General features: G+C 42.5%; 3 protein-coding genes across 6 annotated transcripts; 2 read left to right on the top strand and 1 right to left on the bottom strand.

Annotated features, from left to right (window-relative positions):
* Positions 1–859: 859 nt before the first annotated feature.
* Positions 860–7,961, bottom strand: LOC139479243 (uncharacterized). Its single transcript, XM_071262101.1, has 7 exons — positions 7,153–7,961; positions 6,818–6,983; positions 6,587–6,704; positions 5,545–5,759; positions 5,025–5,222; positions 3,171–3,333; positions 860–2,842 (listed from the first exon to the last, which is right to left on the bottom strand). The coding sequence occupies exons 1-7, from the start codon at positions 7,959–7,961 to the stop codon at positions 2,622–2,624; spliced, it is 1,890 nt and encodes a 629-aa protein (XP_071118202.1). The 3' UTR covers positions 860–2,621.
* Positions 7,962–14,364: 6,403 nt separating this feature from the next.
* LOC139479659 (uncharacterized) lies at positions 14,365–20,142 on the top strand. Of its 3 annotated transcripts, none has more exons than XM_071262497.1 (5): positions 14,365–14,499; positions 15,329–16,808; positions 16,960–17,200; positions 17,379–17,606; positions 18,896–20,142. In XM_071262497.1, the coding sequence occupies exons 1-5, from the start codon at positions 14,495–14,497 to the stop codon at positions 19,393–19,395; spliced, it is 2,454 nt and encodes an 817-aa protein (XP_071118598.1). In that variant the 5' UTR covers positions 14,365–14,494; the 3' UTR covers positions 19,396–20,142. The 3 variants fall into 3 exon arrangements, with proteins under 3 accessions (XP_071118598.1, XP_071118599.1, XP_071118597.1); XM_071262498.1 differs by having other exon boundaries at positions 14,365–14,625; XM_071262496.1 differs by lacking the exon at positions 14,365–14,499 and having other exon boundaries at positions 15,300–16,808.
* Positions 20,143–21,882: 1,740 nt separating this feature from the next.
* Positions 21,883–27,604, top strand: LOC139479817 (uncharacterized). 2 transcript variants are annotated; one of them, XM_071262701.1, is made up of 5 exons: positions 21,883–21,919; positions 22,749–24,270; positions 24,422–24,662; positions 24,841–25,068; positions 26,358–27,604. In XM_071262701.1, the coding sequence occupies exons 1-5, from the start codon at positions 21,915–21,917 to the stop codon at positions 26,855–26,857; spliced, it is 2,496 nt and encodes an 831-aa protein (XP_071118802.1). In that variant the 5' UTR covers positions 21,883–21,914; the 3' UTR covers positions 26,858–27,604. The 2 variants fall into 2 exon arrangements, with proteins under 2 accessions (XP_071118802.1, XP_071118801.1); XM_071262700.1 differs by lacking the exon at positions 21,883–21,919 and having other exon boundaries at positions 22,720–24,270.

The following is a 27,604-nucleotide window of genomic DNA, read 5'->3' as shown; positions in this document are numbered from 1 at the left end:
ACTTCTCCATTTTATATCCTTCTCTATAGTTTTTGTCCAGTTACAAAGCAAATTGAGGATAACAGATTTAACAGCAAAAATAACTGTGTACAATTACACTGTTTTTTTTATAATATTGTTACTGTGTGTCAGTCATACCAGGGAGTGTAGAAAAAGGGGACTGGGAACTGGTCCCTTTCCACCATATGTTTGAGTTGCAATGTGTCTGCACATCGACACGTCTCTCTCTGCGTCTCTCCATCTCTCTCACATTCAGTGATTTTGTATTTGTTAAAAGTTGTCCATTTACATTTAGATTTGACGCTTCACAAGATGAGAAGCTGTAACTAAATATACTAAAGCCGACAAAGCCTTCTTGTATTCGGTCTCCCTTTGTATCATGTAAGTGTCATCCTGTTAAAGTGATTCTTGAAATGCTTTTATTGTATTCACCCTAGAAGACAGGTCTATTTCGAAAAGAGTATTAGAAACACACGACCTTTCTTAATTATAAGTTTTTCAAGTCAAGACAAATTGTTAATTAGAAATAGTCATGTTAGCAATTATATATACAGCCACTTTTGTAAATTGCTCCATGAGTCGCTGTCTGGCCATACTGTCTTGGATTATCAACTGTACCATGAGCCCTGGTGTACACAAGTCCTGAATAAAGAATACGTTTTGTGACTCCATATCTGTTAAAGAGAGCTTCATAGAATGTCCATTTTACCAAACTGCATGAAATATTATGTTTCATAGCACTGACATTTGTAAAATCAAGCTCTTTTATTGCTCCGTGAAGATGAATTTGAAGATTTGTTCAAATGTTATTATCTTTTTTGTACACTTGAAAAAATGCTCTAGAACAAACTGGTTTCTTTTAAAACATGTTCACGACAAAGTGCATATCATTCTGCATTAAGTCAAATGTGGATAAGATGTATAATTAAATTAGATGTGCACAGGCACTTGCATAACACATATACCACCAGGAGTTACAATGAACTGTCTCCACTATTAACATGATAATGTACAAATAAACCAAGCTTAGATAATGGTGACTGGAACATTAGACATGTGTGACTCATGGTATTTCTATGATAGAGGAAATAGAAGCTTACAACGAAAGAATGTCTGATTTCTACGACAGACCCCCAAAGTGATATATTCCCATTAAACGCTAAAAACATAAAAAGTAGGTGAGGTGAGGTGAAATGGGGTTTAACGTCGCGTCCAAGATTATTGCACTTATATAGCGACGTGCATGCACGTGGATGTGTGTGTGTGGCTGCTTGTACTAGTCCGGACTGATGACGATTCATGGTGCTAGCACACTGAGATACCATGCCGCAGTTTAACATGAATAACCCACTCAGGCACAGTATACTGACTCCGAGACGACCAGTCCTTAGCCCCTTAATGCCGAGCGCCAGACAGGGTAACAACAAGTACCATCTTTTAACGTATTTTGGTATGACGCAGCTGGGGATTGAACCCCGGACCTTCCGCTCTCCGGGCGGACGCTCTACCACTAGACCACGGAGGCAGTCACATAAAAAGTACCTTCAATGACCCGGGTCTTTCCAACATTTAGACCCTAAACACGTTTAGCTGTTAAGCACAATCATAAACCTGTTTAGACCCTACACGCCTCAGAATTCTTGGAAAAGGGGTGCACTTAGATACGTGTTTGGGATCTAAACACAGTTTAACAATGTATGTAAACTAAATTAATCAGCATTTCATAATACTTCAAGAACACAAAGTACAGAAAGACAACTAAATCAAAGAACCTACAAAAACGAAACAATGTTCTTTATACCGCTTACCCAAGGGAAACACTACCTTCCAATTCCACGAATTGTGTATGAAGTAGGGATGCAATTCTGACCTAAAGATCCTAAGGACCAATATAGATCACATAGAAAATGTGATTTCACAAGTCTTCAAATCTACATTATGCCAGTGCTCTATTCTTGATCTTCAGATAAGGATAAGGATTAAAAGGAGTAAACAGTTGTGACACGCTGATTGGATCCTAATTAAAATAGTCTATTGCTTGATTAGATCTTCACAGGCAAAAGAGATGTAATACCCTTGATCTCTGAGAGATTTCTTTTAATGAAACTCTGGTGGTTTGGTTGGGAGGATTTAGACTTTGTCAAACAGAATTTGAATTTGCTGGCGGTCTGAGAGGGTTGATTTGCTCTCAGTTTTGACTGTTGAAGTGTCATGTTTTTTATGCATGTATCTTTTTAATCCTTATCCTTATCTGGCTTCATTACCCATGAAATTCATTGCATGTGTGCTATTTGTTATTCTTACTGTACATTGAAACGTCACTATATGCAATAAACCAGAAGTTGTTATCAATAAAGTTATGTGTCTTCTTACTTACTCACCAACTTCTAGAACGCCAATCAAACAGTCAAATTGTATGGCCATTCGTGTCAATGTACATACGCGTTACTGGAACCGGCACGTCTCACACAACAGATATAATGGACAACATATTAGAACCTGTACAGTGGCTACATAACAGGTATACAATACGCATATAGAGAACTTGTACACCATCATACAACAGGTACAATATACAAATTACTGAAACTTTACACAGGTCATATGGCAGGTAGAAGAAATTAATTCATATGACCTATACATGGGTCACTCAAAAGCCATATACATGTGATTACTTGAATAAATAGGCACATCATCATTGAGAACAGTTGGACACTGGTTGAACCAGAAACTACAGAAGCTGCTGTTTCCACAATATGGAGTGGAGGTAAGGCGTGGTACACTATGGAGTGGAACGGTGTCCCACGGTGAGGGCCTTTGCGCACATCTGAGAGTGTTCCATCTGCAAATTATGTCATCAAATATTAATACAAGTACATATTGGAAAATTGCATAGACTCTGATGGGTACATATATGAAATGAATCTTGTTTTGGTTGTATCACCTGAAGAAGCTGTGACAACATTCTAAATGGCTGAAAATATCCACATAATGAATGGGGGAACTTGGTGGCTTTACATCAATTTGACATACCTTTTGTTTCAGCTCATGTATCATGTCAACCAACATATGCTGGGTATACTTCTGATGCACACTACAGAACCATATACCCAAATGGTGCAAATCCATACATCTAACGAACAAAGGTATTCATTATAATGTTCACTAACCTTCTCTAGCTCTGATATAATCATGGAGAGTTCTTATTTGTTGCTGTCCTGTGTCAGTCGTCCTCCTTGGAAGCAGTGCCGTGAGTCTCTGGGAGGTTGGGGACATGCCAGGGATATATTCAAGCAGATGACATAAGTTCCATTTTCGCATGACTTCTAAAATCTGCAGAAAGTTTAAAACAACACCATGATAGGCGATGATAATGCAGTAAATTTCAAAGATTGACATATACTTAGTCAAATTAAAAACTTCACATTTTTAAAAGTAATCCCATATATGATATACAACGGACAAATGTATCAGAGTAGGTAATTTTTAATCATTAATGTCCAAAGAAGGATTTTAATTAACGGTGGTAACCATAATTTGTTCCAAGCACCTACAGTATTCGGTAATAACATCAACAGTTTAAATCATAAGTCCCAAGCATGAGAATCTGATGGCACACAAGTTCAGTAGCGTGTATGGCCACCATGTGCGTTGACAACTGCCACACAACGCCTCCGCATGGACTTTGTGATGCTTGTGAACACATGATTGGGAAGACGACGCCATTGTTGCTGCAAAATGGTGCCAAGATCTTGCAAATTCTGTGGTTGGTTCTGGAGAGTGCGCAGATTGCTGCCAAGAGCATCCCAGAGGTGTTCGATTGGATTGAGGTCGGGAGACCCTGACGGCCAGTCCATGATGTTGACTCCCGCATTCTGAAGGAAATTCCTTGTCAAAATTGCTGTGTGGGGTCTGGCATTGTTGTGTTGGAAGATCAAACCGGGTACATGTGCTGCCATAAAAGGCAGTAGTTCTGGTGCCAGTACCTGGTCGCGGTAAGCAGCAGCGTTGAGGTTGCCACGAATGACAAGAAGTCTGGAACGTGCATTGCCACAGAAAGCATCCCACACCATGACACTTCCGCCTCGAAATCTGTCAACGTCCTGTACACCACACTGGGCGTAACGTTCATGACGGCGCCTCCAAACCCTCGCCCTACCATCAGCAAATCGAAGATTAAATCGGGATTCATCACTGAAGACGACTTGATTCCAATTCTTCTGAGTCCATCGTAAGTGTCGCTGTGCCCACAATTGACGTTGACGTCTGTGTAATTGAGTCAGAATCGGCCCACAGTATGGCCGTCGTGCTTGAAGGTGAGCAGTTCTCAGACGGTTTCGAACAGTTTGCGCACTCAGTCTACCCCTAAACAGTTAATTTCTGGTTGATGTAGCCGTCAAAAATCGGTTACGGAGTTGACGTAAGACAATCTGACGATCCTCTGCACGTGACGTCACACGTGGTCGACCTGTCCGAGGGAGATCAGCGGTGGCACCCGTTTGCTGTAGACGCGTCTGTAAATCATAAACAGTCCGTCGGCTACCACCCATCGTCCTTGCGACTTCAGCTATGGACGTTCCCGTCTGCAACATGCCGATGGCACGTTCACTTTGCACATTTTGTTTTCTTGTGTTTTTTGTGTTTTTTTAATGACTGCTAACAAGTATAGCTGAAAACACGGGGGGTATTATGGCCACGTGACCAGTTGCACTTGAAAAACCACTTTTGCCACTACAGTACTGTGCACATGATTTTGATCGATTCACCTGCACAAAAACGGGTGTTATCTGAAGACAATACGTGGCCATTACTGTTTAAATACACAATAAGGGCCCACAATGATAACTGGTCAAAATGTTAAAATTTTAAGTTTATGAAGTTTTTAATTTGGTTCAGGATATATACATACATTTTATCAAGCTATGCGTGTGATTAACAAATGATAACTACTGATTATTGCTGTCACATCCGTTGAAGTGTAATTATAACATTGTTTCAGTTGATGAACTTCTGTATATGCTCACCCCACAGTGTTGTAGTCCCTCTGTAAGCTGGTTCAACATTGGTTTGCTGCTGAACAGCACAAAGTGTTGGATGCACCCTTTGACAAACTCTGCCCTAGTAGCCATTGTGACATGTGATGGGAGTGTGTCTATGGATGCCCTCCACTCACAGATCTTCAAGGCTTCGTGCAGTTCACCCTCGGTCTCAGCACTTAGCACCTGTCAGAAGAGCAATGTCTGGAGTCACTGAAAAATGCTGGTTACAGAACTGTTTGATTTTAGCAGTAGTGTAAAAAAATTTCAATTGACATGTTCAATCTAGTTCAGAGAATACCATATCTTACAAAAATCACCTTAAAGAGAATTTATGGATGTCAACTTACTCTTTCATCAGGTGGTCATTCAGTGGTCAACCACCTGATGAAGGAATAAGCATATACTCCGAAACGTTGTGTTCCTCACCATAAAGAAGTTGACATCCATACATTCTCTTCCTTATGTGTATGACTTCTAAATGCCTTTCTAAGACTTGAAAGTTCACCTTGCTTAAAGCATCTCTAATGTGTGGATATGGCACATGTTCCAGTGATGCACATGTGTTGACTCCTAGGATGGCATCTGCTACAGGTCGTGCGAAGATAGCAGCACCTTGTCCTCCCTGAGCTATGATGGTAGCGAGCATGACCCCCAGAACCCGGAAGTAGCCTTGGTCTAATAGTGATTGGCTTGGACGGATACATAGGCCATGTTCATTGCCTGGTAACATAATTGAAAATGATTTGTTACAGTGCATTATGAAAAGTGAGACTTATTTGTTTAATGATTAACTCTCAGGAAACAAAGGATCTGCTATTATTATTTAGTGATCTATGAAACTGAAATTAGTTAGTAAAATTATGGCATAGTTAAATGAAAAGTTTTACATACGAAAGTCTCTTCTAAGAGAACAAACATAAGGGCATTGTGTATAGCATCATCCCGAGGCAAGAGTGTTAACTGAAAAAGTCAAGTTTCCACCCTTGCCGAACCAGGCTGGAATTCCTCGGCTCGATCGTAGCGCCACCAGTGGCTATTAGGAGTTATGTCCCTTCTATGCCTCTCATATGGACCAATCAGATTCAACCTCTCCTATGACTTGTTTCAAACAAAATGGCGGCGCCCAGTCAAGACGATCTGGTCGATAATCAAGAACTATATTGTGATAAAACGGTCGCTAAGAGCATCAAATCACGTGAACACCTTAATTAAAAACATGAAAAAAATTGGAAATATCAGTTGACAATGAGTTGCGCTGCACCTGCTTAGCATATCCTGCAATCAGCTGAAATCTGCATGACAGTTTAAGAAAAGAATTTCGATTTCGTTGCGTGAGTTTGATTTGGGTATGCATAGTCTGGTTAGTCCAGCCAATATCTAACTCCATAATACCAGCCTAGTTCGGGAAGGGTGGAAAGTGGACTATTATAGGCAGTTAACTCTCTTGGCTCGGGAAGATGGGTTTATAGCAGTTGATTGTGAATAAGATATATATATATCTTTCTGTTTTCTCGATTAACCCAAGTGACGGTTGCTCCATTACTTACCATGTACCATTTTGCTGTCAGTGATGATGACATCCAATAACAGATTCAGATATTCCCTCCTTGAAGAATCGGCGTCAACAACAGCCTCCCGATGCCCCGTGCCATCCTCAAACACCACCTACAAAACATAAATGGCGCCAATGCTGTAATAAATATGTCATTTAAAATAAGTGTCTTCTGGTTTGGATTCCTGTTTTATAAAAATTGTTCTTTCACATAAATACTACTCACCATCAAACTATTTGCAGAGTTGGCAACTGCGACAGTGTGGAAGTAGTTGATGCTGCTGTCCCACACGTCCTGTCTTTCGACCATGATGATTACAGGGGGATATCTTACACACCTCTCAACATGATCCTGAAGTGCTATGGCTTGTACCCTCTCAAAGGGGTCTTCTCTGATAACAGATCAGGATGTTGTTTTTAAAAAGATTGCTCAAGAGTCATATTTTTTTAGTAACTATTATACGTTTATATTTAACTTCTTGAATAATAGTGAAAGTGAGATATATCTAATCATTGTTTTGGAGATTGTACGTCTATAATAGAAACGATTTTCCTACATACGTATCATGTTGGGGATTATAGTGATGAGATTTTTGAAATCCGTTCCTGGAAGGCTCATCGTTGATTTCCATTGCTAAAGGCCTGGTGTAGCTTTGTTTGTCTAACAACTGTCCCTGAGGATCCTCAACAGACACGATCTCTTGGTCTAATGACTGGTTCTCAGGGGAATTTTCATCGCTGTACTGGTTTTCTTGGGGCTCAAATTGATCCGTAACACTTGTATCAATAAGTCCCATGGGTGTTGCTTCGGGAAGACAATCCATTCTTATGTATTCTTGGTCAGCTCCCTCTTCACTGAGACTCATCATGTGACTCTGTTGCTTTTGATATAAATAATTACTTGTCTGACGATCAAACGAAGCATTTTGACTTCTAACGTCGACAAGTGCCCGAGAATTCGTGTGTGCACACCTTTGCAGATGGTGTGGTGGAGTTAGAACTAGTCTCTTCAACCGTGTGTCAAATTTAACGGAAAATGAGCTGATGATACTTAGGTCATGACGATGTTTCGATGGTCTGGTGGAGGTTATCACATGTCTTGAATGACAAGCGTGATCACCGGGACTCATACCTGCATCGTTACAGCGGGAACAAATCGTCTTCATTGCTTTTGGTCGGTAGGTGGTCTGCCTCAACCCAAGCCTGCATTTGACCAGGTCTTTGAAGCTTGCACCACAGTGGGGACATGGTTTCATGGCGACAACGACTGTACAGTCCCAGCCTCCTCTCCGGGAGGAGAAGACCTTTGCGGTGTTACTTCTCCTGAAGGCAGGTACCCCGGAACGACACCAAGTACAGCTTATATGCATCGTGTAAACCTATGACAGAAATAGCATTTCACTTGTATTGGTAGAATGAGGACTAACCCTAAATTCTCTGTCAATCTCTTCATATAACGTATAGCCTTTTATGATGTATAGCTATTGTTAGCAATGCGACAAACCAACCCGGTAAATTTAGTATCTTGGTCTGATAAATATGCAAATGAGCTCGCTTAGCAGGAACTATTTTCAAGATCAATACATCGCTGCAATGGCCTCCTCCTGTGTAAAGTATTGACTAACGTCCTGATGTTTGGATAGGGTTTTCGCAATGTGTTGCTGTGTTTCTGCAGACATGGATGCAATTAATTTGGCACCATATGATAAACTTGGAGGTTCATTCAGACATTGTATTTATACACCTTTTTCAGAAGCTTCACATATCCTTACTTCGATATATACTACTCAAAATTTGATAAGGATCACTAGGTGATATGTGTGTAAGTTACCACAAACATAACAAAAGACATGACTCTGACTCAGAAACGTGTTTAATCATGTTATGAATGAAAATGCATGAACGGCATGAACTTGTATCAATATGGAACGTTTGAAATCTGCAAACACCAAAAGGCATTTCAATAAAAAATGTTAACAGCAAACAAGAGAAAGAATTACACAGTTATGAGGGATAGTCCATCATTACACTTAGTCGATGAAGTGTCAATATCGAGTATGACCTCCCCTTGCATCAATGACGGCCTGACAACGTCGAGATATGCTGTCAATAAGCACCCGGATGTTCCCAATGGGAAGGTTGTTCCACTCTTCCACGAGGGCATGTCCGAGCTCTGCCAAAGTCGTGGGTTGTGCTCTTACGGCGTGAAAGGGCAACCTGCAGCATGTTCCAGACATGCTCAATCGGGTTCAAGTCCGGCGAGCGCGCTGGCCAATCCATGCGGACAATTGTCTCCTGCTCAAGGTACTGCTCAACCACCCTGGCGCGATGAGGACGGGCGTTATCATCCATCAGGATGAACTCAGGGCCAACAGCACCAGCGTAGGGTCTGACGTACACATCGAGGATCTCATCCCGGTACCTCACCCCCGTAATTGTTCCTCTCTCCAGGACATGAAGATCTGTCCTTCCATCTCTGTTGATTCCACCCCAGACCATGATGGAACCACCACCATAACGGTCATGTTCACTGATGTTGGCATCATGGAAACGTTCACGTTGTCGTCGCCACACCCGCTGCCTCCTGTCTGTAAAGTCCAAACAATACCTGGACTCATCGGTGAACAGAACTGGAACCCAATCGTTCCGTGTCCAAGTGACATGATCTTCAGCCCATTCCAATCACTCCCGCCGGTGTCGAACAGTCAGGGGGATTCGGACACATGCCCTTCTCGAGTAGAGACCTGCATTGTGAAGACGATTCCGTATCGTCTGAGTGGACACATTCACCCCCGAGGCGTTCAGGAGGTCGTTACGTAGGCTGGTTGCTGTCCAGAAGGGATGACGTCGTGCCTGAAGAGCCACAAAATGATCTTGGCGTTGGGTTGTCGACCTCTGACGACCACCCCCATGTCGGTGTGCTGCTGTACCAAAATTTTGCTGTCGGGACCAGGCCCTGCTTACAACGCTCTGGCTGACGTTTAGTGCATTGGCAACGTCACGTTGTGAATAGCCAGCATCAAGCATTCCAATACATCTGCCCAGTTGTTCTGTCGTCAGGCGACGCCTTACACGTTGAGGGGGCATTGCGTAGATAAACGTAGTGTAAACACTCAATTGAGTTTACAGTTTCACAATGAATCAGACACCGTTGCCTGATTGGAAATCGTGCAATGGTAGCAAAAGCATGAACTGTGATGTGAAACGCATTTCCCATGGCATGAAATGCTCGTGCTCGTGTGTTGGCGACGTTTTTTATTTCACTTGAACACAATATTGCCAGTTATGCAGTTATTTTGTTGTTTTATTAAGAAAAATATCTACGATCCTTATCAAATTTTGAGTAGTATATTCTCTTCCTTGCTGTTTAACATTGTACTTTTATGATAATGGTGAACCTGTCTCAACTCCTGTGGGACGGAACGTTTAGTCTGGTTTAGACAGAGGTCTGGATCAGTGAGGTATGGCTGGGGATACAGTAAAGGAAATAAAGAAAGGTTGAAAGATATTATCGTAGCAAATTCAGAATTACATTTGAAGGTTTTATTATTTCTGTCAGCGCTTCATTTTGTTCAACCATTTCTCAGAACAAAGAAGTAAAAATGTTCATTTCTTCAGAAAGTCTTGTGAACGATTTATCTTAGTGTTTGCTAAAACTGGGGACAGGTTATTTTTCCAGCATTTTAGGGAACAGACTATTTTGGTGTGTTTGTGTGTGTGTTACTTTGTAAGTGTGTGGTGTGGTGTGGTGTGGTGTGGTGTGTGTGTGTTTGTGAGAGAGAGGTGGGCGAGGTGAAATGGGGTTTAACGTCGTGTCCAAGATTATTGCACTTATATAGCGGCATGCATGCACGTACGTGTGTGTGTGTGTGTGTGTGTGTGTGTGTGTGTGTGTGTGTGTGTGTGTGTGTGTGTGTGTGTGTGTGTGTGTGTGTGTGTGTGTGTGTGTGTGTGTGTGTGTGTGTGTGTGTGTGTGTGTGTGTGTGTGTGTGTGTGTGTGTGTGTGTGTGTGTGTGTGTGTGTGTGTGTGTGTGTGTGTGTGTGTGTGTGTGTGTGTGTGTGTGTGTGTGTGTGTGTGTGTGTGTGTGTGTGTGTGTGTGTGTGTGTGTGTGTGTGTGTGTGTGTGTGTGTGTGTGTGTGTGTGTGTGTGTGTGTCTTCTAGTACTAGTCCGGACTAATGCCTATTTATAGTGCTAGCTCACTGAGATACCATACCGCAATTTAACATAAATACTCAGACACAATAGACTCCGAGCCGTGTGTGTGTGTGTGTGTGTGTGTGTGTGTGTGTGTGTGTGTGTGTGTGTGTCGGCGCGTGCGTGCGTGTGTGTGTTTCTCATTGGTAATGGATTTGATTTACGTCAGGCTCTTTTTGATAGGTGGGTGAGTGGGCGCGAGCATGGTTTTACGCGGCAATATCACGACTGTTACACCAAAAGTAGGATTTACACATCGTACCTATGTGTGGAATGGAACCCAGGCCTTCAGCGTGACGAACGAGGCGACTAATGGTATTGGGTAGTCAGGCTCGCTGATATGGTTGAAACATGTCGTCGTATCCCAGTTGCGTGGATTGATGCTCATGATGTCCATACTCCATTATTTATAGACCGCCGTCATATAGCTGGAATATTGCTGAGTACGGCGTTAAACAAACAAACAAACACAATTCACATTCCCCACCAGTCACTGATTAACATAATTATGAGATGATAGTGCTATTATGATTATTGTTTCAACACTGTAGGCATTGTTCGTGGAAATTTTCAAACATGTATGTAACATACCTGGAATGTTCTGTTGATGAGTATCGCTGCCACACCTTGTCAAAACGAAAGTGAAAGTAGCTTTAATAACGATCAATAGCTTACCTCACACGTGGGTTTGCCAGCCACTACATGAATAGCGGGTTGATACCAGAGGACAATTAAGTTTTCCGCATGTTTCAACATGTCAGTGTCTGTCTGAACCTTTCCTCATATTTTGCTTGGCTTATAAATTTAATTGCTTAAATTGCTTCTCAGATTTTTGAAATATATTTTTAGTACGGTATTTAATTAATTCTATTCATCTGTAACTGGGAATATTGTTGGTGAATTGTCATTTATTCAGTCACCGTTTTAATTCTTTGGTAGATGTCCAGCATGTACAGCGAACAATTAAATTTGATTTGGCTGTTAGTCCTGAGGCAATTTATTTCTCAGATAGAAATGACTTAAGGTGGATGCTCACTGTATGTACGCCATCTTTTAGGTTTAAGTCTCCATACTTGTAACAGAAATTGAAGTCAGTTCTTAAATGGCTGTACTATACGTAATTTTAAGAAAACTAAATTCGTATTTCATTTGACAACTGACAAAGATCCTTTCAAGTAGGAAAGAACTGACACACAGGTACACATACAAAACACTTTCTGTCACACTTTTTCAAGGTCTGTGCTTCTGACATGATCAAAAACATAAGTCCGGCTAAAATGAGTTTTGGTTAGTGATACAGGGCGTAGAAGTATATCGGTAGTTCCAGCCCTCTAGAAACTGCTACTTCGCGGAACCAATCTAACAATCAAGTGACCCCGGAAGTGTATCTTCAACGATTCCGACTATATCATGAGCATGTGTTTATGCATGTCACTATCCAATAGTGATGGTACCAGGACTGGTGTTCGCAAAAAGGTTAGTGCATCCTGCCCCACCGGTGATACCCAGCACAAACACATGCAAAGGCAAGTCAATTGTTCTTATATTTTTTTATATCACTATTTTTTCCTCTTTCATACTTTCACTCTACGTAGGTCCATACTGCAATGAACTCACACAGAGTGAAAGTGAATAAAGTAGTTCCTCAAAAAGAGAGGTGACGTGAGCGTATGTATGCTCAACTTGCTCTACAGGAACATCTGTTGAAGTTTGTTTAAAACAAATTTATTCAAATAATATCATCATTGGATGAGAAAGATGTGTTAACAACTACCTCAGTAAGTCATTCACAATGACAGCGCGTCGAAATGTTAGTACATCAACTACAAGACGTCAAAAATGTCCGACACGATAAACGTGACGGGAGAGATTTCTGTTGTTAATGAACCTGTGGTGGTTACATATGTTGGTCATCACTGATCAAACGGCCTACCATTGAAAGGTGATTATAAAGATGTGACACAAAGGTAAATTCATAGATTTAGTCCAGACACGGATCGAGTCGATACTACGATAGTTTGGATATGTGCATTTCTTCGTTTTGTTGATATGTTTTGTATGATATTGGTGGACAACCATGCTGTCAAACTCTCTGGCGTTTCTCAGTGTATGCTAAAACGCTTAGTTGAAGAATTACATGGTCTAAATGATCAGAAACAACGTTTCTGTGTGTATTCGTGCTAGGGAATTCCCGGGGTTTCCCCTGGAATGTGTCAGTAGTCAGTCACTGTTTACGTCATTTCAAGAATACGGTCTTGTGAGAAACATAAGTCAAATTTGCGGTCATGTGACCGACCTCTCGTCCAAATGGAAAAGCCATATTATAGTGTAAACTTCTCATTAACAAATTCAAATTTTGTAAATAATTTTCGCCATAAGTGAAATAATTTTGAAAAACCCAGTTTCCCCTCACTACCGCATCAACATGGAGATAAGGCCGTCACTGCAACTGCATTAACAACAGTTTGGGATTTGGCTACCTCCTTCATTTAAACTTTGTTTGCAATGCTCGATTGTAACTATGGATATGTATTGACACTGTCTATTTTGCAGCTTATAATAGCTGAATGTCCAGCATATATGTCTGACTGAATGAAACTGCATTAGAAAGGTGAAAGCGTTATATAATACGTCGCTGTACATGTTCTTGGATGGACTGAACTGTTGAACGCGAGAGTGTTCCTACACTACTCACTAAAGTAAATAGACTGATCAACAATGTTCAGCCGGGTACCTCACAAAAAATCATAAGAAGGCTTTGTATACATTATAAAACGGCTTGTATGGACACTGGTCATTAGGCAGCTCATACTATGAGACTGAATGTACACCATTCTCGTACAAACCTTGATGTTCCTTGCCTGGTGTGTATCTCACCATTAGTGAGTATTGTTTCACGCCGTTTTAGCAATGTTCCAGCAATATCACGGCGGGGGACACCAGATATGGGCTTCACACATTTTACCCATGTCGGGAATCGAACCCGGGTCTTCGGCGTGGCGAGCGAACGCTTTAACCACTAGGCTACCCGACCGCCCGTGTATATCGCCAACTCCTATCACAGTGTATCTCGCTTTGTTGATGATATCATACCGTGCGCTCTGAGAGTAATACAATAATATGTGTAGGACGTTAAGCATGAATGTTGCTTTACGCCATAGTCATCACACCTGTCAATAATCGGGCCTTGGCAAGGCAAAGCAGTGACTGGAAAATTGAGCAACTGTCCAAGTAATCGGATAGATGGATGGATGGATGGATGGATAAGGAATATTTATAAAGTTGCACTAACATTTTCAGTATCAGAATCCCGAATTATACAACGTCTCATTCCATATCAGCACAATGATCACGATTGAATGAAAAGTAGTAACGGCTACCAATGAGTCATTCATAGAAAAACTGCAATTCATAAGAACGTTTAATACCCTCTCTCCGGCTCCCATAATGGGTAAAATATGACTGTATTGACAGTGTCTATTTGGCAGCTCGTAATAACGTACAGCATTCCTGTGGGCATACGATACTGCATAAGAGAGCTGATAGTGTTATATAGCACGTAGCCGTGGAGGTTTAACAAGCAACAGAGGCGACACCTTGGATGAATTCAAGCGTAGCCCTGACTGACGAATGTTCAGCTGGGTCAGTGATATACAACCATAAGAAGACATTACACAGTACACCTTAACGATCTGAAGACACAATGGATGAAGTAAATTGATTTTTATTTATCCTCTCTGTGTGGGTGATGAATGAAATATTGACTGACTGCTGTTGGCGGAACCATTAAACGTGTTTGTACCTGGAAATGTAAGGTGAAAAAATGCTGGCATTTCAGGTGAGCGTTGTATGTTTGTTTGTTATTGTACACATTAATCAGCAACATAGTAATTGGGTTGAATTCTGAATTGTCTGAAGTTATATTGCTGAAATGATTCCTTCTTTTAACTGACCCGATCGTTTTATTCTTGTCAACAGATCATGGTAGTCTCCTTTAGCGACAATCAATAGGGTGCTTGGGATGTACCCTTAACTGGAGCAAAGTTCTAACATTAGTTGGACGGACTTTATATTTATTAGTATGTCAGCCATGTCACAGAGCCTGGTCACCCTTGTATTCTCGTATGACAAGTAATAGTGTGCTGGGAACCTGATGAACCTGGGTCAGAGATCATAGATTGGTTAAACTTGCGATTTGAGTTTTGTAGGAATACATGTTAGGTATTACCCAAACCTATTTTTAGTGGCAGGTGACTGGCTATATGTGTCTGCTATTTCATAGAAGCGAAAATTGTGCTCTCCTCCATTGTGCGGGTCGGTTGTGCAAGTGAGTCGGGGTTTCCGCTTGGGTTGGCAGTGTCAGGGCATGGTAATTTAGCCAAGAGTTTTAAACTTTAACTATCAGATATGTTGTGATAAGCAGCAGACATAAACATCCAATCATCTGTATGCTACTTACTATCTATTACCTGGCGTTATCATTAAGCTGTCAAGTTATAATGAGCCATTGAATGTTTAAAAACTATGATATTATTTATCAGTACACAACGGGGAGTTCTGGCCAACATGAGTGAGGTCTGCCCCCACTGTGGACAGGGCTTTCAACGCCTTGCGTCTCACGAATGGAGGTGCAAGGAGAAGGGAACAGCCGTCCCTGCTTCCTCCGTCCCCCAGTCTCGTACATCTGGGAGATCAAGTACAAAATCAGTCACAGCAAGGAATAGTGCTGGGCGATCTACAACACCATCAGCCTCAGTGGGGAATAGTGCTGGGCGATCTACCACACCATCAGCCTCAGTGGGGAAGAGTGCTGAGCGATCTACCACGCCATCAGCCTCAGCAGGAAAGAGTGCTGGGCGATCTACCACACCATCAGCCTCAGCGGGGAGGAGTGCTGAGCGATCTACCACACCATCAGCCTCAGCTGGGAGGAGTGCTGAGCGATCTACCACACCATCAGCCTCAGCGGGAAAGAGTGCTGGGCGATCTACCACACCATCAGCCTCAGTGGGGAAGAGTGCTGGACGATCTACCACGCTATCAGCCTCAGAAGGGAAGTGTGCTGGGCGATCAACCACACCATCAGCCTCAGCAGGGAAGAGTGCTGGGCGATCAATCACGCCATCAGCCTCAGCAGGGAAGAGTGCTGGACGATCTACCACGCCATCAGCCTCAGCGGGGAAGAGTGCTGGGCGATCAACCACACCATCAGCCTCAGCGGGGAACAGTGCTGGGCGATCTACTACACCATCAGCCTCATCAGGTAAAAGTGCAGGTGCTGAGCGATCTACCACACCATCAGCCTCAGTGGGGAAGAGTGCTGGGCGATCTACCACACCATCAGCCTCAGTGGGGAAGAGTGCTGAGCGATCTACCACACCATCAGCCTCAGCGGGGAGGAGTGCTGAGCGATCTACCACGCCATCAGCCTCAGAAGGGAAGAGTGCTGGGCGATCAACCACACCATCAGCCTCAGCAGGTAAAGGTGCTGGGCGATCTACCACACCATCAGCCTCAGGGGGGAAGAGTGCTGGGCGATCTACCACACCATCAGTCTCAGCAGGTGAAGGTGCTGAGCGATCTACCACACCATCAATCTTAGCGGGGAAAAGTGCTAAGCGATCTATCACACCATCAGTCTCGGCAGGTGAAGGTGCCGGGCGATCTACCACACCATCAGCCTCAGCGGGTACCGTTGCAGGTGCATGGCGTTCCGATGATGCAACAAGGAATGGCTACGTTTGTTCCATAGACGCAGAAACAGAATACACAGATATATGGGAGATGGATGCATTGGTCAAAGAGATGGTCGAGAGAAACATCATTCGGAACTCTGACGATCCAAAAAAGGACATCAAAAGTTTTTTTGAAAATGAAGTTAAGATGGAGCAGAAGGACATCCAGCAAGCATTGGTGCACTTTAAGTGGGTGAGGGAAAAGATTTTAGGACGACTAAACAGTGAGATGAACTTTGGGACATGGAAGGCTTGCAATGCAGGGTCGCATTTCGATGGAACTAAGGTAAGAATTTGATCATTGCAATATAAGGTTTTGTTTCCTAAAGTTATTACAAATATTGTTTGTCGTACATTTGGGAATTCTAATATTTTTAACACGTGACGTAAGAACACTGACATGAAAAAATAGATTTATGAGTCACATCCTTCTACAGGTGGCTCGACCAAATGAAATGGACTGCACAATGTTCCCAATTCTTAAGACCAAACTTGAGGCTGTGTTTGATGACCCCTGCGAAGCTGGAACCTGCAAGGTGAAGGTCGTCAGTGTCGTGGATGACCACGAGGAGGATCTCCGGCTATTCCTTGATGGAGGTTTTGTTAACTCTGAAAAGTTCAGGAAATACGTCTTTGAGAAACTTGAACGTGTTCTTGAGAGTGATAGAAAGTTAAAGGGTTAGTTGATTTATGTCACATTTTCAAGTTCATAAATGTCTGTCAGTATGATGTACGCACGGTTGTATAAATCTATTGTTTACGAGACGCAACATCAATTTATAAACTTGACACATTTGAGGCTGAGATCTTACTACAAGCAGGAAACACATATCACTACAGATACGTTTTGTTTCAGATGCTCGCAAGTTCAAAGATTCACAGTCTTTTGCAGTCAGATATGAGGGTATTCCATCTGAGGAAGGGAAGAAAAGTATTGACATTGACTTTGTGCCATCCTTAAACATTAAACCCTGGCCAAGAAAGAACGTTTCCCGGGACATTGAAGACATCCTCCCGGACAAAGCTAAAGCTGCATCAATTAAGGAAAACGGATTCAATGTAACACCGAAGCAACAGAATCAAGGTTAGTATTTATGTGCTGAAACATATTTATGCTTCACCAAAAGTTCAAGGGAGGCGACTGTCTTTCCGTTGAGAGAAAGTACACTTTTTCAGGTGCGTCATTATGTGCTGACGTCATGACGCTGTTCAAATTACCTCCCCATGATCTAACGTATCATTGAAAAACGTTCTTTCATTACTGTCAAGCAAGGTGGTGCATTGTGAAATAGTTCAAACGTGTCGAATTACTGGACATTATTCCCAAGGAAGAAATATGGCAAGATGATATGAGCTATCTCTCACGCCACAGGGTTATTCCATGCCACAACAGCCACAAAGTTGCCCAAGGCGGGTGTTGGTGACATAGGAATGTTATGATTGTGTCTGAACATAGGCATGGCAGGTCATTGAAGAGCTTCATGACACCATGTAAACCTGTTGCTCAGCATAGGGCATTTAGCCAAAATACTGGAGTCAAACAAAACGACCGCTGTTGCTCTACCTCTACCTCTGCCTTGTTCGTCCCATGGCGATAGCATGGCCATATCACGCCCCTCGCCTTCGATTCACGTCGGTTGCGATATCATTAAGTGTAACCAACTCGGTAAGCACATTGTTTCATGACCTGCAGTTGCATTGATTTGATTTAACTGTGTCCAATTGATATAAAACTTATTTATTATTGATAATCATATATTAACGGTTAATAACTGGGACTTATAAATAATAGTGGTGTTTTTATCATGTTTAAAATGTACAATTTTTCTCTTAACAATAGACTACAGGCAATTAGGTGAAACAGAACCGGCAATTAGCCCTGTTCAGGGATTTTCAATTTATGGTCCCGTTTATTGCGGATTTGATATTAAACCCATCTCCAATAAACATAAGATGATTCAGCATCTAAGAAAACTGAAAAGGTTGGCTGTGCCCATGTATAGTCCTCCTGATTTAACTTTATGGTTCAGGGCAAAACTATACTTTATTACACTGCGCAAACATCATTCCCTTTCTTTCTAATAGGAACCCTCCTACGGATAATAGCCATTACTGAATGCGATGCAGAGTTGCGTCCCTTAGGCGCGCCTGAAACCAATGATCGAAGATTCGAATAACAGATTCGCCCTGGTAGTGTTTCTAGATCAGCGCCATAAGTGGGCTCATTGGTCCTGCTTATTTTGGGCTTTCTTCTGCATCATGTTCACTTACTTAGACAGATAATAGGAATTGTTCATGGTCAACTGTTGAACTGTTTGTTTGGAACAGCAAATGTACATATCTGATGAATTCCTTGAAACATTTTTTTTAAAGGAAAATATCCAGACCTCCAGTGGCAAGTTTCCTTTTCCTATGCAGAGAAGGCCATCACCAAACATGCTGACAAGATTTCTTGGAAACCGTCACTTAGAACATTGAAAAGAGTCTTGGAAATTGCAAAAGGCAACAGTGATTGTTGTGCCAAGGGTAAGAGTCCAGAACTCGTGCAGATCCAGGAAGCAGTGAGATATGTCAAGGAGCAGAATCCTAAACTGCGTTCCTCCCGACTGACGACATACCACATCAGAACACTCATGTGGTGGCAGCTGTATGTTCTTACAGCAGGGGAGCATGTTTGGAAGCAGGAAACAATGGCTGCAAGATTTCAGGACTGTCTCCGGAAGTTCCAGAAGATGATGACAGGAGAGATAGTGGTGCCACACTTCTTCCTACCCCAGATCAAGAACATCTTACCGAGGATGCATAAGGAGGAGAGGGCATTTCTCTATGTCATAGCAAAGGCAACTGAGGTTGTGTTCACCAAAAAACAATGACGCTCAAACTTGACATTTCAAATCATTGGTAGGCCAAGGATATTTATTTGTCAATTCAACTTCAGAGTGAGTGAGTGGGGATGAGGGGTTGGCAGACGAGGAAATGGAATGGCATGGCATTGATATGTATGTGTTGTTGTTATATACCATCTCCAGTTGGACACTGATTATACCAGAAACTACAGAAGCTGCTGTTTCCACAAAATGGAGTGAAGAACAGTGAATTCTGTGTTGTTATCAGTCCAGACCATGCATGTATTTCGACTCTTCCTTTGGTATGAAACAGCCAGGGAATCGAACCATTTCCCTTAGGCAGTGTAGGACGACTGATGCCAAAGGACAATGGCCAATTGCAACACATGAAGCATGGATTGGAATGATCTCAATGTTGTGGCAGGCGCTTGGTGACAGGCGTTTTGTGTGTGTAAATGCGACACTTTCAGGCTGCTGTCGGCCAACAGGGAAGATAACTACTGGATATTAAACCAACTTCAGACAGGGTGGACAGGGATGCATAACTAGAAGACCTTGCTGGATATACTAAAACAAGTTTTTTGAGCAAATGTACCACCAAATCCCTGTCACAAAGATTAGCCATAACCCTAAATACAATCAAGGAAGGACATTCTTTTGTTTGCAGACAATATTTGAGACAAGTGTAGCAGTGACGTTTTCACGTTATATTTTGTTATATTTAAAAAGACAATATAATGTTATACAAAAAAAATTTTGTTCGTGTTATACAGTTTTGTGGGCAACAGTATTATTCATGGGTTTATGAATATGTATAGCACGTGCATTTCATGTTAGTGAGAATCTTAGTTATAATAATGAGGATTTTGATTGGCGGATGTGATCGTCTGGTCCAATGAAATTGTACCTCGTGGTTTCGTACAGCTGGTTAAGTGAAATTGTACCTCGTGGTTTCAATGAAATTGCATTTTGTGAGGTAAACGTGTGAGGTTGAACACAAGAGTGGTCATCGGGTATAACATATTAGTTTGCAGTCTTACAGAGACGAAGAGTCTTATAGACGGGGTATTAAAAAACCTTCACGTCTCGTAAAAATAAACAGATTCACACCCTCATAGCAAGTCGTGTTTTGTTCGGCGCTATCCAACTGTTACATTAATACCATGTGGATTCTCAAAAACCTGAAGTATTTGCTTGAAGTTTTGCAGTCTCAGTATAGAATCAGATTCAATTCTGTCAAAACATTTGAGTTTTCAACTTTGTACACACCATCCCCCATGACAAACCTAAGAAAAAGCTTCATTCCTCTGGACACTTGGTACTAACGCGGTGACCATACATATTGTTTCATAGATATACGAGTTTCAGGGCATTTGCCAAAAATGAAAGCAGATTTCATCTGAAGTGGACTAAACAAACATGATACCTCACGTAACAGTATCATGGCTGCATTGAGTGAGTGAGTGAGTGAGTTGGGTTTCACGCTGCTTTTAACAGTATTCCAGTCATATCACGGCGTGTCAGCTTAATGTGGGATGAAAGCCCGAAGTGGTGCAGGTCTCAGACGTTTACCACGTCGGTGAAAACCACGAGCACGGGTATGGTGCTGAAAAACCTATAAACATAATCGGGGCGAACCAGATTCGAACCCATAATCATAGGTTTCTGGCGTGCCCAAGGGACGCAACTCTGCACAGCGAATCGCGGCGCCTTAGACGACTGGACCACCAGTGCTCCCCATGGCTGCATTGTCTTTGTTTGACAACACGTAGGCTATAGTCCGTTTTCTTATGACATTAACATTCAGCATATATTACCCACTGTCTTCTTGTGCACCATTATTGTGTTGCGTGAAATTTGTTGCAATATTTGCAGTAGTTATTGAATACATTCTGGTTACACGTATGGTGTCACATTTTAATGATATCATACCATGCGTTCTGAGAGTAATACAATAATATGTGTAGGACGTTAAGCATGAATGTTGCTTTACGCCATAGTCATCACACCTGTCAATAATCGGGCCTTGGCAAGGCAAAGCAGTGACTGGAAAATTGAGCAACTGTCCAAGTAATCGGATAGATGGATGGATGGATGGATGGATAAGGAATATCTATCAAGTTGCACTAACATTTTCAGTATCAGAATCCCGAATTATACAACGTCTCATTCCATATCAGCACAATGATCACGACTGAATGAAAAGTAGTAACGGCTACCAATGAGTCATTCATAGAAAAACTGCAATTCATAAGAACGTTTAATACCCTCTCTCCGGCTTCCATAATGGGTAAAATATTTCTGTATTGACAGTGTCTATTTGGCAGCTCGTAATAACGTACAGCATTCCTCTGGCCATACGTTACTGCATAAGAGAGCTGATAGTGTTATATAGCACGTAGCCGTGGAGGTTTAACAAGCAACAGAGGCGACACCTTGGATGAATTCAAGCGTAGCCCTGACTGACGAATGTTCATCTGGGTCAGTGATATACAACCATAAGAAGACATTACACAGTACACCTTAACGATCTGAAGACACAATGGATGAAGTAAATTGATTTTTATTTATCCTCTCTGTGTGGGTGATGAATGAAATATTGACTGACTGCTGTTGGCGGAACCATTAAACGTGTTTGTACCTGGAAATATAAGGTGAAAAAATGCTGGCATTTCAGGTGAGCGTTGTATGTTTGTTTGTTATTGTACACATTAATCAGCAACATAGTAATTGGGTTGAATTCTGAATTGTCTGAAGTTATATTGCTGAAATGATTCCTTCTTTTAACTGACCCGATCGTTTTATTCTTGTCAACAGATCATGGTAGTCTCCTTTAGCGACAATCAATAGGGTGCTTGGGATGTACCCTTAACTGGAGCAAAGTTCTAACATTAGTTGGACGGACTTTATATTTATTAGTATGTCAGCCATGTCACAGAGCCTGGTCACCCTTGTATTCTCGTATGACAAGTAATAGTGTGCTGGGAACCTGATGAACCTGGGTCAGAGATCATAGATTGGTTAAACTTGCGATTTGAGTTTTGTAGGAATACATGTTAGGTATTACCCAAACCTATTTTTAGTGGCAGGTGACTGGCTATATGTGTCTGCTATTTCATAGAAGCGAAAATTGTGCTCTCCTCCATTGTGCGGGTCGGTTGTGCAAGTGAGTCGGGGTTTCCGCTTGGGTTGGCAGTGTCAGGGCATGGTAATTTAGCCAAGAGTTTTAAACTTTAACTATCAGATATGTTGTGATAAGCAGCAGACATAAACATCCAATCATCTGTATGCTACTTACTATCTATTACCTGGCGTTATCATTAAGCTGTCAAGTTATAATGAGCCATTGAATGTTTAAAAACTATGATATTATTTATCAGTACACAACGGGGAGTTCTGGCCAACATGAGTGAGGTCTGCCCCCACTGTGGACAGGGCTTTCAACGCCTTGCGTCTCACGAATGGAGGTGCAAGGAGAAGGGAACAGCCGTCCCTGCTTCCTCCGTCCCCCAGTCTCGTACATCTGGGAGATCAAGTACAAAATCAGTCACAGCAAGGAATAGTGCTGGGCGATCTACAACACCATCAGCCTCAGTGGGGAATAGTGCTGGGCGATCTACCACACCATCAGCCTCAGTGGGGAAGAGTGCTGAGCGATCTACCACGCCATCAGCCTCAGCAGGAAAGAGTGCTGGGCGATCTACCACACCATCAGCCTCAGCGGGGAGGAGTGCTGAGCGATCTACCACACCATCAGCCTCAGCTGGGAGGAGTGCTGAGCGATCTACCACACCATCAGCCTCAGCGGGAAAGAGTGCTGGGCGATCTACCACACCATCAGCCTCAGTGGGGAAGAGTGCTGAGCGATCTACCACACCATCAGCCTCAGCGGGGAGGAGTGCTGGACGATCTACCACGCTATCAGCCTCAGAAGGGAAGTGTGCTGGGCGATCAACCACACCATCAGCCTCAGCGGGGAAGAGTGCTGGGCGATCAATCACGCCATCAGCCTCAGCGGGGAAGAGTGCTGGACGATCTACCACGCCATCAGCCTCAGCGGGGAAGAGTGCTGGGCGATCAACCACACCATCAGCCTCAGCGGGGAACAGTGCTGGGCGATCTACTACACCATCAGCCTCATCAGGTAAAAGTGCAGGTGCTGAGCGATCTACCACACCATCAGCCTCAGTGGGGAAGAGTGCTGGGCGATCTACCACACCATCAGCCTCAGTGGGGAAGAGTGCTGAGCGATCTACCACACCATCAGCCTCAGCGGGGAGGAGTGCTGAGCGATCTACCACGCCATCAGCCTCAGAAGGGAAGAGTGCTGGGCGATCAACCACACCATCAGCCTCAGCAGGTAAAGGTGCTGGGCGATCTACCACACCATCAGCCTCAGGGGGGAAGAGTGCTGGGCGATCTACCACACCATCAGTCTCAGCAGGTGAAGGTGCTGAGCGATCTACCACACCATCAATCTTAGCGGGGAAAAGTGCTAAGCGATCTATCACACCATCAGTCTCGGCAGGTGAAGGTGCTGGGCGATCTACCACACCATCAGCCTCAGCGGGTACCGTTGCAGGTGCATGGCGTTCCGATGATGCAACAAGGAATGGCTACGTTTGTTCCACAGACGCAGAAACAGAATACACAGATATATGGGAGATGGATGCATTGGTCAAAGAGATGGTCGAGAGAAACATCATTCGGAACTCTGACGATCCAAAAAAGGACATCAAAAGTTTTTTTGAAAATGAAGTTAAGATGGAGCAGAAGGACATCCAGCAAGCATTGGTGCACTTTAAGTGGGTGAGGGAAAAGATTTTAGGACGACTAAACAGTGAGATGAACTTTGGGACATGGAAGGCTTGCAATGCAGGGTCGCATTTCGATGGAACTAAGGTAAGAATTTGATCATTGCAATATAAGGTTTTGTTTCCTAAAGTTATTACAAATATTGTTTGTCGTACATTTGGGAATTCTAATATTTTTAACACGTGACGTAAGAACACTGACATGAAAAAATAGATTTATGAGTCACATCCTTCTACAGGTGGCTCGACCAAATGAAATGGACTGCACAATGTTCCCAATTCTTAAGACCAAACTTGAGGCTGTGTTTGATGACCCCTGCGAAGCTGGAACCTGCAAGGTGAAGGTCGTCAGTGTCGTGGATGACCACGAGGAGGATCTCCGGCTATTCCTTGATGGAGGTTTTGTTAACTCTGAAAAGTTCAGGAAATACGTCTTTGAGAAACTTGAACGTGTTCTTGAGAGTGATAGAAAGTTAAAGGGTTAGTTGATTTATGTCACATTTTCAAGTTCATAAATGTCTGTCAGTATGATGTACGCACGGTTGTATAAATCTATTGTTTACGAGACGCAACATCAATTTATAAACTTGACACATTTGAGGCTAAGATCTTACTACAAGCAGGAAACACATATCACTACAGATACGTTTTGTTTCAGATGCTCGCAAGTTCAAAGATTCACAGTCTTTTGCAGTCAGATATGAGGGTATTCCATCTGAGGAAGGGAAGAAAAGTATTGACATTGACTTTGTGCCATCCTTAAACATTAAACCCTGGCCAAGAAAGAACGTTTCCCGGGACATTGAAGACATCCTCCCGGACAAAGCTAAAGCTGCATCAATTAAGGAAAACGGATTCAATGTAACACCGAAGCAACAGAATCAAGGTTAGTATTTATGTGCTGAAACATATTTATGCTTCACCAAAAGTTCAAGGGAGGCGACTGTCTTTCCGTTGAGAGAAAGTACACTTTTTCAGGTGCGTCATTATGTGCTGACGTCATGACGCTGTTCAAATTACCTCCCCATGATCTAACGTATCATTGAAAAACGTTCTTTCATTACTGTCAAGCAAGGTGGTGCATTGTGAAATAGTTCAAACGTGTCGAATTACTGGACATTATTCCCAAGGAAGAAATATGGCAAGATGATATGAGCTATCTCTCACGCCACAGGGTTATTCCATGCCACAACAGCCACAAAGTTGCCCAAGGCGGGTGTTGGTGACATAGGAATGTTATGATTGTGTCTGAACATAGGCATGGCAGGTCATTGAAGAGCTTCATGACACCATGTAAACCTGTTGCTCAGCATAGGGCATTTAGCCAAAATACTGGAGTCAAACAAAACGACCGCTGTTGCTCTACCTCTACCTCTGCCTTGTTCGTCCCATGGCGATAGCATGGCCATATCACGCCCCTCGCCTTCGATTCACGTCGGTTGCGATATCATTAAGTGTAACCAACTCGGTAAGCACATTGTTTCATGACCTGCAGTTGCATTGATTTGATTTAACTGTGTCCAATTGATATAAAACTTATTTATTATTGATAATCATATATTAACGGTTAATAACTGGGACTTATAAATAATAGTGGTGTTTTTATCATGTTTAAAATGTACAATTTTTCTCTTAACAATAGACTACAGGCAATTAGGTGAAACAGAACCGGCAATTAGCCCTGTTCAGGGATTTTCAATTTATGGTCCCGTTTATTGCGGATTTGATATTAAACCCATCTCCAATAAACATAAGATGATTCAGCATCTAAGAAAACTGAAAAGGTTGGCTGTGCCCATGTATAGTCCTCCTGATTTAACTTTATGGTTCAGGGCAAAACTATACCTTATTACACTGCGCAAACATCATTCCCTTTCTTTCTAATAGGAACCCTCCTACGGATAATAGCCATTACTGAATGCGATGCAGAGTTGCGTCCCTTAGGCGCGCCTGAAACCAATGATCGAAGATTCGAATAACAGATTCGCCCTGGTAGTGTTTCTAGATCAGCGCCATAAGTGGGCTCATTGGTCCTGCTTATTTTGGGCTTTCTTCTGCATCATGTTCACTTACTTAGACAGATAATAGGAATTGTTCATGGTCAACTGTTGAACTGTTTGTTTGGAACAGCAAATGTACATATCTGATGAATTCCTTGAAACATTTTTTTTAAAGGAAAATATCCAGACCTCCAGTGGCAAGTTTCCTTTTCCTATGCAGAGAAGGCCATCACCAAACATGCTGACAAGATTTCTTGGAAACCGTCACTTAGAACATTGAAAAGAATCTTGGAAATTGCAAAAGGCAACAGTGATTGTTGTGCCAAGGGTAAGAGTCCAGAACTCGTGCAGATCCAGGAAGCAGTGAGATATGTCAAGGAGCAGAATCCTAAACTGCGTTCCTCCCGACTGACGACATACCACATCAGAACACTCATGTGGTGGCAGCTGTATGTTCTTACAGCAGGGGAGCATGTTTGGAAGCAGGAAACAATGGCTGCAAGATTTCAGGACTGTCTCCGGAAGTTCCAGAAGATGATGACAGGAGAGATAGTGGTGCCACACTTCTTCCTACCCCAGATCAAGAACATCTTACCGAGGATGCAAAAGGAGGAGAGGGCATTTCTCTATGTCATAGCAAAGGCAACTGAGGTTGTGTTCACCAAAAAACAATGACGCTCAAACTTGACATTTCAAATCATTGGTAGGCCAAGGATATTTATTTGTCAATTCAACTTCAGAGTGAGTGAGTGGGGATGAGGGGTTGGCAGACGAGGAAATGGAATGGCATGGCATTGATATGTATGTGTTGTTGTTATATACCATCTCCAGTTGGACACTGATTATACCAGAAACTACAGAAGCTGCTGTTTCCACAAAATGGAGTGAAGAACAGTGAATTCTGTGTTGTTATCAGTCCAGACCATGCATGTATTTCGACTCTTCCTTTGGTATGAAACAGCCAGGGAATCGAACCATTTCCCTTAGGCAGTGTAGGACGACTGATGCCAAAGGACAATGGCCAATTGCAACACATGAAGCATGGATTGGAATGATCTCAATGTTGTGGCAGGCGCTTGGTGACAGGCGTTTTGTGTGTGTAAATGCGACACTTTCAGGCTGCTGTCGGCCAACAGGGAAGATAACTACTGGATATTAAACCAACTTCAGACAGGGTGGACAGGGATGCATAACTAGAAGACCTTGCTGGATATACTAAAACAAGTTTTTTGAGCAAATGTACCACCAAATCCCTGTCACAAAGATTAGCCATAACCCTAAATACAATCAAGGAAGGACATTCTTTTGTTTGCAGACAATATTTGAGACAAGTGTAGCAGTGACGTTTTCACGTTATATTTTGTTATATTTAAAAAGACAATATAATGTTATACAAAAAAAATTTTGTTCGTGTTATACAGT

The sequence above is a fragment of the Haliotis cracherodii genome, unplaced genomic scaffold (genome assembly GCF_022045235.1).
Source record: "Haliotis cracherodii isolate W230 unplaced genomic scaffold, xgHalCrac1.p SCAF_4, whole genome shotgun sequence".
Taxonomy (NCBI): domain Eukaryota; kingdom Metazoa; phylum Mollusca; class Gastropoda; order Lepetellida; family Haliotidae; genus Haliotis; species Haliotis cracherodii.
Note: the sequence above shows the minus strand (reverse complement) of the source record. Positions and strands in the feature narration are given on the sequence as shown.